The sequence below is a fragment of the Symphalangus syndactylus genome, chromosome 21 (genome assembly GCF_028878055.3).
Source record: "Symphalangus syndactylus isolate Jambi chromosome 21, NHGRI_mSymSyn1-v2.1_pri, whole genome shotgun sequence".
In the NCBI taxonomy this organism is placed as follows: domain Eukaryota; kingdom Metazoa; phylum Chordata; class Mammalia; order Primates; family Hylobatidae; genus Symphalangus; species Symphalangus syndactylus.
The window spans coordinates 58,068,020-58,083,998 of record NC_072443.2 but is presented as its reverse complement, the minus strand read 5'-3'; the positions used below and the strand labels follow the sequence as shown (position 1 = coordinate 58,083,998).

The 15,979-nt window shown below is 51.6% G+C and overlaps 1 protein-coding gene across 12 annotated transcripts in view; it reads right to left on the bottom strand.

The window, feature by feature from the left end:
- Positions 1 to 15,979, bottom strand: part of ATP2B2 (ATPase plasma membrane Ca2+ transporting 2) — a 126,042-nt gene that overhangs the window by 83,162 nt on the left and 26,901 nt on the right. For all 12 annotated transcript variants that reach the window (XM_063630704.1, XM_063630703.1, XM_055260184.2 and 9 more), the window contains exon 2: positions 269 to 466. In XM_063630704.1, coding sequence (XP_063486774.1) covers positions 269 to 466 — 198 coding nt within the window. The remainder of the gene's footprint in view (positions 1 to 268; positions 467 to 15,979) is intronic.

Genomic DNA, 15,979 nt, shown 5'->3' with positions numbered 1-15,979 from the left:
GCTTGGCACACTGTAAGTGCTCACAAATGCTCACTGAAATGATTACTGTCACCGGTCCAACTCTTGTGCATTTCACACAGGGAAAATGGGGCTGAGGCCTGGCTCGGCCACCCTTTGGCTGTGTTGGCTATGGGCGGGGCCCTGCCCCTTGGGCCTCGTTTTCCTCCCCTGGAAGGAGAGGATTATTTGTGTGAGCCATGAGTGCCCCCCTATGTGGATGTGGTGGCCAGGTTTGCGGGGCGGTTCGTGGGTCCGAGGCCCATCTTACCTTCGTTGCCCTCGCCGGGCGGGTGGTAGAAGGACAGCCCCAGGGAGATGATGGCAGCGATCTCCAGGATGATGAGCGTCACGTCCTGCAGCGCCTCCCACACGAGCTGCAGGAAGGTTTTTGGCTTCTTTGGAGGTATAAAGTTTTGCCCAAAAATTTGCTTTCTCTTTTCCAGGTCTGGAGCGGTGCCTGGCAAACCTGTGGACAGAGAACAGAGAGGTTGGCCTGGGGAACTGGGAGAGATGCAGGCGTGTTCTGGGAATCTAAGGGCAGAAAAGGAGAAACAGAGCAAGAAACTTGCGGGTGGCTGGCCCAGGAGCCCAACATCTCTTCATGCTTTGTGCCCTAAGTGGGCTCCTGCCAAAAGCCAGAGACACTGTGCGGTAGGTTGAATGGCAGCCCCCAAAATATATATCCACATCATGATCCCCGGAACCTGTGAATATGACCTCATTTGGGAAAATAGTCTTGTTGTTGTACTTAAGTTAAGGATATCACGATGAGAGCATCCAGGATTATCTGTCTGGGCCCTAAATGCAATGACAGGTATCCTTACAAGAGACACAGACACAGAAGGATGATGGCCACGCAAAAACAGAGGCAGAGTTTGGAGTGATGCAGCCATACGCCAGGAAATGCCTGGGGCCACCAGACGCTGGAAGAGGCAAGGAAGGATTGTTCCCTGGTCTTCAGAGGGAGGTGGCCCTGCTGACACCTGATTTCTGACTTCTGGCCTCGAGTCATGAGAGAATAAACTTCCCTTGTTTTAAGCTACAATCAGTCTGTGGTCATTTGCCGTGGCAGCCACAGGAAGCAAATCCACACTCCTACAGCTGCCTGGCCCTGGTACCCTCCTTCCGCTCTCCCTCCTGTCGAATGCCATGCAGTGGTTAGAGAAGAATCAGAAGCCACTGCCTGGATTAAAATCCCGGTGTGATGGCCCTCGCTTCCTGAGCCTCAGTACCCTCTTCTGTAATGCGGATGCTGATTGTACTTAACCCATGGGTGGTTGTGAGTATCACATGAGGTGGTTCATGTGGTCCATGAGCATTAATTGAGCACCTACAAAGTGCCTGGCACTGTTGCAGACACTAGAACAGAGCAGCTCACCAGACAGCACAGTGCCCACTTAGGAGCCGCCCTCGCCGTGGATGCCTTGCAATGTGCTCGGAGCATGCCTGGTGGACATGCAGCTGACACTGGTGGTTTCTCCTCTTCTGGAAAAGGGAGTGAGGTGTAGCCAGGTGCACCCTCATCAGGTGGGGACCAGACAGAGTGGTAAGGGCCCACTTCCACCCCCCATCTGCATTTCCAGATAATTCTTCCAGACTTGCAAGTCCACTCTCACGCCCCTGCTCAAAGGCCTTGGGAGGCTGCTCACTGTCTTTGGAATAAAGCCCGTGTTTCCCAGCCTGGCGCTCTGGCCCTGTCTTCTGACCCACAACCTGTGTCTGCAGCCTTGGCTTTCGCCATGTGGCTTCCGCCCAGCAGAGCCAGGCCAGCACTTTGCCTTCCTCCTGCCACACTGTGCCCGTGCTGTGCCCTTCCTTGCTCTGGCACTGGCCACTGTTTACCTGTCTATACATCCCCTCCTAAATTCCCTGGTACTGGGGTATGGATGACCCACAGTTGACGAACCCCAGGTGTCTTTGTACCTTGGAAGAGGGGCCTGGAAGGGTGAACCTCTCATGGAGGAAATTCAGGCGTGTGACCAGGAGGTGCGTGGCTCTGGTGGGGAGGGCTCCCTCTGTCCACTGTCTGCTGTGCCCCTCAGAAGCCGGTGCTTCTCCTTGCTTCAGCCTTCCTTTCAAGCTGCCCCATGTCGCCCCAAGTAGCTGGTGTGCCACTTTATTTTTCCATGACAAGTGTCCTGTCACACCCCCAGGCCTTTGCTCCTGCTGTTCAGCAAACCAGGAACAGCCTTTCCTTCACTCAGCACGGTGAGCCCCTCTCAAGGGCCCCTGCTGAGCAGCCTCCCCTCCACCCCAGGTGGACAGTGGCCCTCTGCCTTTACTTTCCACAGTCTTCCCTGCGGCAGGCTTACCACTTCCCCAGACCCCCGTCCTACTTGGGCCGTGGACCTTGGGGGCAAAGACCAGTCTGGTTCCTATTCCTCAGGGCCTGGCACCTGAAGCCTTACAATTGTCCTACCCGCTAAATGCAGGTCTGAGTGTTACAAGCCTGGCCTGAGGTGTGCAGCCTGGCCCAAACAGTGCAACAAAAATGGCCTCCGCAGCGGGGCAATGACAGTCCTGTCACTGACCCACCAAACCCTAGCTCTTCTTGTGTCTTAGTGAGGACAGATGGGGGGTGGACAGAGAGGGGCACACATCCCTCATCAGACCTATGGCCTTCATTCTACTCCTGTGAACAGCACTACCAGCACACTGGGGTTGCAGGACTGGACCATGTGGCTGATGGGACCTCATGGTCTAATATATGGTTTTAGGGTTCTAACAGTCTGTTGTTCATTGCCTCATTCACCCATTCATTCATTCAATTTGCATTCCTGGAGCCCCCACTGTGGGCCTAGCCTGGTGCCAGGTTCTGGGGAGTGTGATGTGCATGGAACAGACCTGGCTGCCCATGGACGTAAGAGCTCAGTGGTTCCGGGAGTCCAGCAGCCTGTGGTTTGGGAGTGTGTCTGGGGTTCTAGATGTAGAGTCTCCTCAGATGCTGACCATGAGATCTCCATCAGGAGCCTCCAAGGGCCAGGCTGGCTGAGACACCCCCACTGGGGGAGCCCAGGGATGGCTCCCTCCCTAGGAGACCTCACACGAGCCTGCTTATTGGTGCAGGCAAGCTCTTCGGATCCCGTGCCCTGCATGCAGTGAGAACGAACGAACCCAGAGCCAGGTTAGGCTCATTTCATAGATGGGGAGACAGGCTGCCCCGAGACCAAGCTGCTGCTGTGGGGCAGCTCCTGGGCCCTGAGAGCCCAGGGTAGCCTTGATCTAAGCACGTGGGAACACTTCCTCCACTGTTCCGTGCTGGGCTGGCCCTCTGGGAGATCCACGTACAGAGTGTGCAGGCACGGCACACTGTAGCACGATTCCAGGAACTGCAGGAAGCTTCCCTGTCTTCCTCCTTTTGTCCAATTCTACCCACAGCCAACACCTGGAATTCCTCTACTTGACTTTTATTCCTTTAATTAAAAGCTCCAATTCCTTTAGACTTTCTGGGAGGGGAAGCCATCATCAGTTCTGGATGCCATGGTGTGAATGAGTTTCGGGCTTTTTCCTGGGACTGAGTTTTGACAAGGGAGAAGGGAGCGTTCAAGAGGGCATTGGGCCTCTGAGGGAGGGGCTGTGACCAGCCAACACTGGCCTGTTATGGCAGTTTGCTGGGGCTTTGGCCAGCCACTTCCTTCTCTGAGCTGCAGTTTCCCCATTTCAAAAATGGGAGTGTTCAATAAGATGAGTAGGTCCTGAGAATCCCAGGGGTTCTGAGGTCTGCAGGCCTGAAATGCTTTTCCTGGGGTCTGTTTTCACATTTTGGAGCTCCTCATAAGATTTGGTGCAAATTAAGGTTTTTGCCAAGGAAAAGTAAGTGAGGCCAGACAACCTTCTGGGCCCTGCCTGATAGATTCCAAGAGAGGGGAGTCTCTGAACCTTCCGAGTTCTGTGATTCAGAAGTTCCGGAGTCCACGGTGTAAACAGTTGATGATGTGGGTGTTCCATTTTGGAAGTCAGGCCATATCATGCTGGGGCTCTGTCATGCTGGGAATCCACAGGCCAGGCATTGAAATCCTGAGTCCTGGGACAGCAGACAGAGCAGGGGCTGCGAATTCGAATAGGTGTGGGGGTTGGGTGGGTTTTGTGAATGAGTGAAGTAGGTGAGTGGGAGACATTAGGCAGTGGTAGAAACTGGAGCAAAGTGAAGAACCTTGGCCCTTCTGAAGAGGACAGCTGCTTCTCAGCTCCTGTGGGGGAATGTGGGCCCAGTGTGGCAGATCTTCCAATCTTCTAAGAGAAGCTGGACATCTGGAATTTGATGTAAAATCTCCCCATTAAAAACATGCCAGGGCCAAGAACAACATCTCTGTGGGCTGGATTCAGCCCCTAAGTTGTTAGTTTGAGACCCCCAAGGCTATGGGTTGGGACAGGGCAATGTGGCTGGAAGGGTGAGGGGTCGGCACAGAGCAGCTTCTCTGTCCCTCCCTCCCTCTTCCAGGCAGCTCCTTCCCCAGCCCCCGCCCTTGCCCACTCCCCACAGACTTCTGAGAGGCCCTCTGTTTTTCAGAAATAACAATTCAGGGCATAAAAACATTTGTGTGTTCTGCTAGAACTGTTCCCATGGCAGTTTCCACTACAAGCATCCCAGAATCAAAGTCCAAGGTGGGAACCCTGGGCACTGGGGCTCACGTGGGGTCTCTGAGAAGGTGGAGGTGGTCACGATGTCTCGCTCACTCCCCTCTTCTCAGTGGAAGAACAGCCAAACCGGAGCTCAGGAAACCAAGCCCCAAGAACACAGGTGGGGTTTGAGCTCGGATGGCCTGCGTTCAAATCCCAGCTCTGAGTGACCTTGGGTAAGTGCTTCACCTCTCACTACCTTCGTTTCTCCTTTTGCAGGCAACAGCAGTGCCTTCGTTTCTCCTTTTGCTGGCAACAGCAGTGCCTATTTTACAGGGTTAGGGTGCGGCTTCAGCAAGATGTCTCACGTAAGGAGTGTAGCGCTGTGCCTGGCACCAGGTAGACGCACTGTGTCATTATTACCGTCCAGTTTTTAGGCCAGGTTGGAGATTAGGCCAGACCTTCTGGAGAGGAAGACTTTGAACTGGCAGGATTTTGACAAGATAGGAAGGGGTCAGTCAAGGTGAGGAGAGGCACAGTGGAAGGGCCTTGTGATGGCAGAGAAGCCACTTCCCTTCTCTGGGCCTCAGTTTCCCCACATGTGACATGAAGGATTGGTCTGGTGGAAGGCTAGGGCTGGTGGCTCTGGTACTTGGTATCCAAAGACAGGGGTTTTGAGGACCTGCAGGTGGAACAGCTTGCCTGGTCCAGCCTACTTGTCATGCTCTTCCCAGGAGCTGAATCTTGTGGTCTCTTTTCCTTTTTGCTGAAAATTAACACACATATTTTTGGGAGCGGAAACAACAGAGGCTGGTGTGAGAGATGAATGGCATTTGAGATTCAATTTAGATTAAAGAGCATCTCACCATTTCCCATATTAAAAATTAATACAGGGTGTCAAAGATTACTGGACAAAGGCAGCGAGGCCCTGAAAATTCAGAAACACAAATGTCCAGACAGATGCTATGTGGGGTTGTAGGCTTTCAAATGTGAATTTTCTTTCTGTGTAATTATAAGCAGAGGTCAGAGCACTAGATGAGGAGCCAGGTTTTGGTCTTTGTTCTACCACTGACTTGTGAGTGAGCTTGGGCCAGTTTCACCCCTCGGAGACTCAGTTTTCTCATTAATAAAATGGGAACAAAATAACCCCTAGGCTGGGGAAACCCATGCACAGAGGAATGTGCGTGAAGCTCTCTAAACTGTAAAGGCATGTGCTTTTACTGTGAAGGTAAAAAAACGCTCCAACACTTGTCCAGGTTTTTCAACTGTGGGCAGAATCTGTGTGTCCTACTATGTATGTAAAAGAAGACAGTCATGGCGCAAAGTGAGGGACTGGCTGTATGGGAACTCCCTGCTGTCACGGCTGCTTGCTGTCGGTGGGTATTTGAGGAGCTTTGGCCTCAAAGTGCATCTGTATCCAGCTGTCCTGCATACAAACCGGGCTCTTCCCCAGCCTCTACACCTCTGCCCTGGCCATTCCCATTCCTTTGCTTGGGGTACTTTCTCTTTTTAGCCAATTCTGGCTCCTGCAAACTTCAGTCTCAGGCCATTAAAGAGGTTTCATTTGGTCTGCCCCATGTTTTAAAAAAATGGAAATTTGTTACAGACATTAAAAAGTCAATTCCATATAGAAATCTCGACATCTAGCTCACTAAGGGCATATGCCCAGACCTATTGGAGTTGGAACTCATGTTTGAGAGCTGTCTGACAAACTCCAGCCCCACCTCAGCTCTGTTAAGCAAAGCTCGAGGGACAGTGGTTCTCTTGGGGGCAAAGGGAGCCTGCGCTTTGGTCCCAGAGCACAGAGCTGGGGACCTGGAGGAAGAGGTACAAAGAGGGGCCTCTGGCTTTATGAGAGGGAAGGACTTTTTCTTTTTTTTTTTTTAAATTTAAAAGTAAACTTTAATGTCGAAAATGCAAACGGGGAGGGCAGAAAGATCACACAAAGGCTGTCACTTCACACTTGGAGGGTTGCACAGCAGCCGGGCAGAGGCGCTCCTCACTTCCCAGATGGGGCAGCAGCTGGGCAGGGGTGCTCTTCACATCCCAGATGGTGCAGCAGCCGGGCAGAGGCGCTCCTCACTTCCCAGACAGGGCGGCAGCTGGGCGGCAGCTGGGCAGAGGCGCTTCTAATTTCCCAGACGGTGGGGCGGCCAGGCAGAGGGGCTCCTCACTTGCCAGATGGTGGGGCGGCCGGGCAGAGGGGCTCCTCACTTCTCAGAGAGTGCAGTGGCCGGGCAGAGGCGCTCTTTACTTCCCAGACAGTGGGGCGGCCGGGCAGAGGCGCTCCTCACTTCCCAGAGAGTGGGGGGGCTGGGCAGAGGCGCTCCTCACTTCCCAGACAGTGGGGGGGCTGGGCAGAAGGGCTCCTCACATCCCAGATGGTGCAGCAGCCAGGCAGAGGCGCTCCTCACTATGAGAGGGAAGGACTTTCTAATGGGTGAGCTGAGGATGGATGGATTATTCCGGGAAGGAGGGACGGAGCATGTTTACACAGAAGCTGGACGGCCCACTATGGGTGTCCTGCCAGGCCCCACTCAAGACTCAAGATCCTGTTGTCTTAAGGAGGCCTGAGTTCCCCCACCCTTCTCAGGCCCTCTGAAGCTAGAAAAGGTACCTAGGATCATACTAAATAATGCATATCCAGTCATTCATTTACTCATTCAATCAATCACCAAATTTCGATTGAGCACCTACTATAAGCCAGACTTTGTTCTATATGTTGGGGACACTACTGTAAGGAAGACAGGAGTGTCAGGAAGGATCGCCTGGCAGAAGTGTAGTTGCAATTGGGTGAGCTTGGAAGGAGTAAGGGTTGATCAGATGGGTCGGGAGAGGGGCTTTGAGAAGGCAAAAGAAACTCCAAAGGTCTTGGGAAAGGCCAGAGTGGCTGAAGCATTCCTGGTTTGCTCCTCAGAAGAGGGGTCAGATGGTCCCCAAGGAAGAGGACACATCTATTGTACCCTTTGTCCCCAGTGGCCAGGGAAGGCTGGGATAGAAACTGAATTTATAGCATGCCACATGGGGTCAGGCTTACACAGGCCTTTGGGGTGAGAGTGAGAGTGTTCTCTAATGGAGACTTTGGCTCTTGTAACTCATCTTTTTGCCATCTTCCCCTTGCCTGCTTGGTAGCTCAGTACTGAATATGCAGTTCACCTCTGTGAACTACGCCAGAGGACTCAGCAGCATGCATCGAGCTGTCAAATCTCCATCCTATTTCTCCTCTCCTCTCTTTGTCTGGATTTCCTAACTTAGGGCATTTAAAATCATTTTGTATGAGACAACTTTTATAAGCTACTTATAAGGTAGGACATGGTTAATTAACCAGAATAAAGAAAAGGCTATTGAGGTAGGTAAACGAGCAGGGGCTGGGTTAGAGGTCAGAATGAAGGGGCGAGATGAAGGAATGGAGACATTTAACATATGGCTTACTTTCTGCTCTAGTGCTGTACTTGAGGGCAGGGCAGGGTTCTGCTCTTCCCATGTGTGGGGCACCTCACGCCGAGAGGCTGGGCTGTATCAAAAGTAGAGCGCAATTGGGAGGGACTCAAGGTGAGTTTTCCAGGCCATCCAGGTGACCACTGACATCTTCTCCCCTGTTCTGAGGCCCCATGAGGCTGCACATCTTTATTTCCAGCAAAGGGACCCCAGAGATTGTTTTCACCCCTGGCGAGAGCAGGAATACACTAACTGCCCACTGAGGCTGGCTGATATTCAGGGGCACTGTCTGGCTGAGCGGACCTGCCTGCAGCCTGAGCAAACGATTTCAAGAAAAAAACCCAATAATCATGTCCCCCAAACTCTCCATCTGCTGCTCAGAGCTAGTGTGAAAACAAATTGCTCCCCCAGAGGCACCCACGCCACTGGGGTAGCAGTGAGGGGGTGGAATTAAGTCGAGGGCAGGACTGTTTCCAGGAGTGGGGGGCTGGGAGCTGGGCGCCTTGTCTGCAGGGCTGGGGCCATCAGCTGGGATGAGCTGCATGGTGTGTGACAGCAGCAGGCCAATGGGTAACCTCAGCCCTGGGTTCAAATCCCAGCAGCTCTTTGGTTCAGGGCTGGTGCCTTGGGCAAATCATTTCTCCTTTCAGAGCCACAGTGTTCACCTCTGTGAAATGGGAATAAATGTGCACCAGCACACAGCAGGCCCTCAGTAAACCTCCCTCCCCTCCTGCCTTTCTGGGGACCAGAGATGGGGATGTGTGTGCTGAGGTTGTCCAGAAGCCTCTGCCCTAATGGGTGGCCACATGCCCCCTGTAAGAGCCACTTAATGGACTCGGGACAGACAGACAATGCCTCTGTGGGAAAAAAGCCTTGTCTCTGGCATCCCCTGCAGTCTGGGGTTGACGGAGGATCGGGAATATGATGTGTGGAAATAGCGCTTGGCACATACTGGCCTTTTCAAAGGATAGATGCAGCTGTCACTACCACCACTGTACACCACTAATGTTACTCTGGGCCTGGAATATGCATCGCAGGAATTTCTGTCTGTGTTGCCACTGTCTTAGCTTGTGTCAGAGATCACCACCACAGCCATAACATGCCCCTGCCTAGATCTGCAGACCTGGTTGGAATCTACCTTTCCTTCCTGTGTGACCTTGTGTGGATCACTCAGCCTCTCTGAGGGGCCTTGGGCTGTCTCACTTGAGGAGCACACAGAACCAAGGCTCTGACAGTGCTTTGTAGATGGTAAAGATGTTCTATGTTGAGCACCCATTATGCAGATGCACACACTGAGGCACAGGGTTCTTCTGCTGGGAAGGCAACCGAGCCGGCCTCTTGCCACAGAGCTCAGCGGCCTCCCTGCCCTGTTCCAGCCTGATCTAGTTGGGGGTAGGCTGTGTCTTTCTGCAAATGCCCCACAGTGACCCTATCTGGTGAAGCCAATATGAATGCTAATTCACTCCAGCTTGATCCCTGCGACAATGGGGTGCTCAGGAAATTTCAGATAAAATGAATGGTGAGTGCTTTCTGGGGAAAAACCACAAGGGTGGCCTTGTGGCCCTGCTTCGTGTATTTAAAATGTAGCCTGAGAGGCACCCAGAAGGCAGTCATGGGCCTTAGTGCCCATGAGAGGCTGTCAGTGTATGCATGCATGCCCAAGGATGTGGCTGAGTCAGTGTGCAGACGCGGGCACACAAAGGTGTGTGGCACGGGCTGAGTGGGGGAGGGCACCACATGCTTCATATCCTGTCAGAGGCCAGACAGAGTGGGTAGCTTGCACAGGCAGCACTGCTGGGACTGTGGGAAGCCACACCGCTTCAAGACAAAGCAACGAAATGAGACAGCGGATCTAGGTCTGGGCCTCGCTCGAGACTCCTTCCACCTCTGTGACCTTGGGCGGGTGACTTCCCCTCTCTGTGTCTTGGCTTCATTTTTTTTTTTTTTTTTTTTTTTGAGATGAAGTCTTGCTCTTGTACCCCAGGCTGGAGTGCGATGGCATGATCTTGGCTCACTGCAACCTCTGCCTCCCGGCTTCAAGCGATTCTCCTGCCTCGGCCCCCTGAGTAGCTGGGGTTACAGGTGCCTGCCACATGCCCGGCTAATTTTTGTATTTTTAGTTGAGATGGGGTTTCACCATGTTGGCCATGCTGGTCTAGAACTCCTGACCTCAGGTGATCCACCAGCCTCGGCCTCCCAAAGTGCTGGGATTACAGGCGTGAGCCACCGCGCCCGGCCTGGGCCTTGGTTTTTTCATATGCAGCATGGGAATAATGATAGTGCCTGCCATATAGAGTTAAACGAGGTCGCATCTGGGCACCTGGCACATGGGAAGGCCTTGACTAATATTAGTTGCTATTGTTGTTGCTATTACTGAGCTTCCTCCAAGGCACTAGTTCCTAACTTGGTTGTACACTGGAGCCACCAGGGAGCTTTATAAAATATTAATCCCTGAGTCCCAAACTAGAGATTCTAATTGAATTGAGCTGGGGCATGGCCCGGCCCTTGGGAGTTAGAAGAGCTCCCCAGGGATTGCAATGTGCAGCAGGGGATGAAAACTTAGTGGTCCCTGGAGCAGCGGCTTCAGCATCACCTGGAGACTTGTTACAAACGCACATTCTCAGGGCCCACCCAGACCTACTGAGTCACACACTCTTGGATGGGGCAGGGCCAGCTGCATTGTCCTTGGCAATGGGGATACAGGCTCGGGTTGAAGAACCACTGGCCTGGGGGAGGAGGGTGAGAAGGAAGCCTAATACTTGCCAGGTGCTTTCGGCACAGCATCACCTTTGAGCCTCGCCAACAACCCTGAGACGTGGGGCTTATTGCTGAGGCCTGTGCAGGTCACGCAGTGGGGTGGTGACAGAGCCTTCACTCAGCCTGGGTCGACTGTTCCTTTTCTTCTGTAGGGGCTGCCAGCTCCCACAGGGCCCTTCTCCTTCCCTGAAAGCTGCCAACAGTCAGGCTCACAACCTGTCTTCCTGCAGCAGAGGAGGTCATGAGTGCTGTGGCTGACAGACCCAGACTTGAGTCCCCAGGTACACAGAACACTCTGACCCTTTGTCTCCTACTGGTGGCTGCAGAAGGCCGGAGAAGGAGAAACTAGAAACTGAGTGGCGAGAAAAAGGAGACTGGAAGAGGATATGAGGCAGTGTGGGGCCAGGAGCCGATCTTCAACTTCGGCTGTCACAGCATCCCTGCCCTGATCCACAACCTTCCATGGCTCCCCATGTCCTCACAACCATCCAGTTCCTGGGCTCACAGTGGCCTCTCTGTGAGGTTGTCCCAGATGACTCCTCCTGCCTCACCTCTAGCCATGCCACATTTATCCCACTGTCCTACCAAGCCACGGGTCTGCATGTGCCAGGCATTTACCTCTGTCTTGGCACATCCGGCTCCGAACCCAGGATGCCCAACCCTCTGTCGACTTATTTAGTTAGTCTTAAGGGACCCAGAAGAACGTTTACTACCACTTCCTGAAAGCCTTCCTTGATTTATTCAGCAAGAACAATCTGTCCTCATCCTCCCCTGACAGCATTTGTCACCTGGCTCATTTATTCACTAACACACACTCACTGCGCATCTCTCCTGTGCTGGGTTTTGGCCCTGGGGGTCAAACACCAACTGAGACCCACCCTTCGCCACTACTGCCTTCTGGTTTCTGATTCCACCATCCCCTAGAGGGAGGCTGCTTGCATCAGCACACAGCAGGTCCTTAGGAAACCTCCCTCCCCTCCTGCCTTTCTGGGGACCAGAGATGGGGATGTAAGTGCTGAGGTTGCCCAGATGCTCCTGCACACATGGGTGGCCACGTGCGCCCTGTAAGAGCCACTTAACAGACTTAGGGCAGAGAGACAACGCCTCTGTGGGAAAACAGCTTGTATCGTGGGCATCTGCTATGATATTGGTCTGCATGGGCTGTCAAGGTAAGTTCAGAACCAGTCTGATGGTCTAGCTATCGTGTGGTGTGCATTGCAGGCATGTACGCAGTGCCTAGAGTTTATGATCACGTCACAGTGTCGATGGGTCCTGATGGGCAAGGTGCAGGGTAAGGGGCATCTCTCTGATACCTAGTGATCCTAGTGGGGTTTCCTATGAATCCAGTCTCTGTCATGTAGAAAGCGGCAGCATTTACCTGATCCTCCCCGATAGCATTTGTCACCCAGCTCATTTACGGTTATGTGCTCATACGCAGACCTGACATCTAGACACGCACATGCACACACAGATGTGGCACACAACTGCGGATGTGGCATTAGATTGTGGATTTGAACGTGCACAGTGCAGCGCTGGGTGGTTTCTCTGCAAGCATGTGGACGCAATGTCCATTCGCTTAGGTGCACCCACATGGACATGGCACAGAATGGGCACACAGAGGCTGTGTTCCTATAATCCAATGCATGTGTAGACACAAGTTTCCACTGATTTAAACCCACCACCTGCCTTTTCTCCAAGTTAGGCTGAGTTCCCACTTCTCTCTCCACTGTGGGAATTCCTTACTAAACTTCTCTGCTCAGGGCTCCAGACTTCCCACATGGGCAGGGAAGTGGGTGTGGGGGCTGGGGATCTGGGTGGCAGGGGGTGGCCAGGACTCATCTAGAAGCTGTGAAAACATCAATTATCTGTACCAAAGAATGGGAGGATCTAGTGAAGCTGGGGCCCCTGAGAAAGGTTTACTGGATAAAATACAGGATACTCAGAGAAATCTGAATTTTAGATAAACAGCAAATCATTTACTACTAATTAAAAAATTAACAAACTTATTGTTTATTTGCAATTCCAATGTCCCTGGATGCCCTGTATTTTTCTTTGTTAATCTGGTCACCAATCCCTAAGGCTCCCTGTCCCCTCTCCTCCACATCCCGTGGCCAGCTGCTCTCACCCTCCCATTTGACAGTTGGGAAAATGGAGGCCCAGAGACGCGGAAGCGACTTGACCCAGGTCCGGGGAGGTTCAGCTCCCTGGGGCTGGACCCTGACCCCTGGCCCAGGCCCTCTCAGCACCCCACAGAGACGAGGGAAGGGAACGACAGCTCGGCTTGCTGGAATGGAGCCTTACTACACACACAAATGACAGCCATTTCATGTTCCCTCTCTATCAACCTCACTGAAGAGATCTGGTTCAGCATGCCCAGAGGTGATCTCTGAGAGGTCTTTGTCTCAGCCCTTTGGGAAAATGGAGGCCAGAAAAGCCCCTTATTCCTCCTTCTGGGGAGGGGCCTCCATGGTTGAGCGCAGACAGGAAGCACTTCCCTGTCCCTCCAGGTGGGGATGCTTTGCAGAGCTGCTACCTGTAGCCTCCCAGGATGCCTTTCAGAGGCAGAGGATGAAGAGTTTCAGTCTCCACCCTGACACTTAGTGAGAGCTTCCGCAAGTGGTGCCCCTTCCCTGAGCCTCAGTTTCTTTATCCACAAATTGGGGGAGAGGGACAACCTAGCTTTGCCTGCTGAGGTAGATGAAAGAAAGTGCAAAGGGCAGTGGTGGTGGGCACACAGCTGGCGCCCAGAGCCTGGGTGGAATATCCCTCTCCCAATCCCTTTGAGCTCAAATGTTACCCCCTGCAGTGCACCGACAGCAGTGGTGGTATGCTGGTGTCTTCTCATTGTTCTGTGATCTCAAGCGGCTCCTTCAATGATGCAGGACCAGCGCCCCTCTCATGGGCCCCACTCGGCTGGGGCTGCAGACAGGCGGGCAAGAAATGAGCACATGTGCTCCTACATGATCATCACTTTAAACATGGGGCTTGCATTTCCATTCTCCTGGCCATTCTGTAAGATAGGGATTTTAAACTTCATTTTATGGGCAGACGGACTGAGGCACAGAGAGATAAAGAGGCTTGCTCATGGTCATGTGGCTAAAGCTAGGACTTGAACTCAGGTCCCTGAGGCTCCGAACTGTACTGTCTTCACACCCTATCATGTTGTCTGCTTCAGGATGCAGCACTGAAATCAAAGCTGACAATTCTGCCATTTTCCTTGTTACTCTTGAGACCGCCTTTTGCTATAAACAGAGACTTGGCAATAGACAAGAGCTAGTTCCTAGGGATGCCAAGCACCTGAAGGAAATTGGGAAAACTTAGTCACCAGGCTGGGTGTTGCTAAATATTTGTGTTGTCACTGTGGTGTGGGTTCCTCCATTAGCATAAATAAAAATCTTATATTTCAAAAGCAAAAAATGCACAAGTCCTTCAAAAGCTACATCATTTATAGAAAAATGCATTTCTGTCTTTGGAAAGCAAGTGGGCTAAATAAATGGTGGTACATCTATTCCGAAGAATACTACACAACAGATTTAAAAAATGAGATCCATTTATATGTACTAACATAGAAGGCTCTCCAAGATAAACTGCTGAGTGAAGAAAGCAAGTTGCAGAACAATGCGTATAGTTTTATTCCACTTATGTAAAACAGAAAACTCTACAAAACAATAGTCTATTTTTTATGACTATATATATGTGAATGTGTAGCAAGAGGTCGGTAAGGATCAGCTCAAACTCATGAAGGCGGTATCTCTGGGGAAGGGAAAGGGCACTATGATCAGTTGCAGTAGTCTAGGGGACTCTAGCTTTGACTGAAATATTTTAATTTTGGCTGGGCACGGTGGCTCACACCTGTAATCCCAGCACTTTGGGAGGCTGAGGCGAGTGGATCATCTGAGGCCAGGAGTTCGAGACCAGCCTAGCCAACATGATGAAACTCTGTCTCTACTAAATATATATATATGTATGTATGTATATATATATATATATATATATATATATATATATATATATATATATATAAATTAGCTGAGCATGGTTGTGCATGCCTATAGTCCCAGCTACTCAGGAGGCTGAGGAAGGAGAATCACTTGAACCCGGGAGGTGGAGGTTGCAGTGAGTCGAGATCATGCCACTGTACTCCAGCATGGGTGGCAGAGTGAGACGCTGTCTCAAAAAAAAAAATAATTTTAACCAAGAGAAGGTTATTTAAATAATTCAGACTTTAATTTAAAGGGGAAGTCAATATGAACTATAAGAAAATAAAGGTCTGTTTCCATATAACCTTTGGATGAAGTGGATTTGGGGACAAACATTCCTGGGTTAAAATCTCAGCTGCCTCAATTACTACCTGTGTGTCCCTGAGAGAGTGACTTTACCTCCTCTGTACCATAAGCTGTGGTTCCTAACCCAGAGCCTGGATGTGAAGAATAAAATAAGGTAACAAGTGTGATGCACCAGACACACAGTAGGTGTTCAATGTGTACCCCCATCATCTCTTCTTTTTCTCCATGTCCTGTCCCTGTCTTCCATCAGAGTCCACTCCTGCCTCCTGACCCTGTTACACCATCCAGAAAAACTCAAGAAAAACATCTTGGATACGACCACATCCCTCTGCCATCTGCACACTGGTCCAGGCCACCATCCTTGCTCACCTGGATGGCCTCAGCAGCCACCTTGCCTGTCTCCCTGTTCCCACCACCCTCAATTAGTACTCTACCCTGCAGCTACAGGGACATTTCAAATGTGTAAAGTGCGGTGTGCTCATGTCAAGCCCTTGCTCAGAATGCTCCAGTGGCTCCCACTGCAGGCAGAGAAAATCCATTAGAGAAGATCCAGAAGGCCCTGCACAGAGGGCCCCTGCTCTCCTCTGCAGTCTCATTGCCCCCTTCCCATCACTGTGCTCCAGTGAGACCAGCCTCTTTTCTGAGGCTTCAACACAAGTGCTTTCCTGCCTTAGGGCCTTTGCCGTACTGTTCCCTCTGCTTGGAATGCTCTTCCCCCTGACTCTGTACCTAATTCAGCACTTCTTTTGGCTGAACCCCCCTCCTAGATAGGTTACACCCTCTTTGGAATGCTCTCATAGCTCCCTGAAAATCCCTTTCCTTTTAATAATTATTTTATTAATTATTAATGAAATTGGTTTTTCTTAATGCTTGATTCCCTTGCTGACTCTAAGCTCCATGAGAACACTCAATAAACATGTGGCCTCTCCTAGACACAC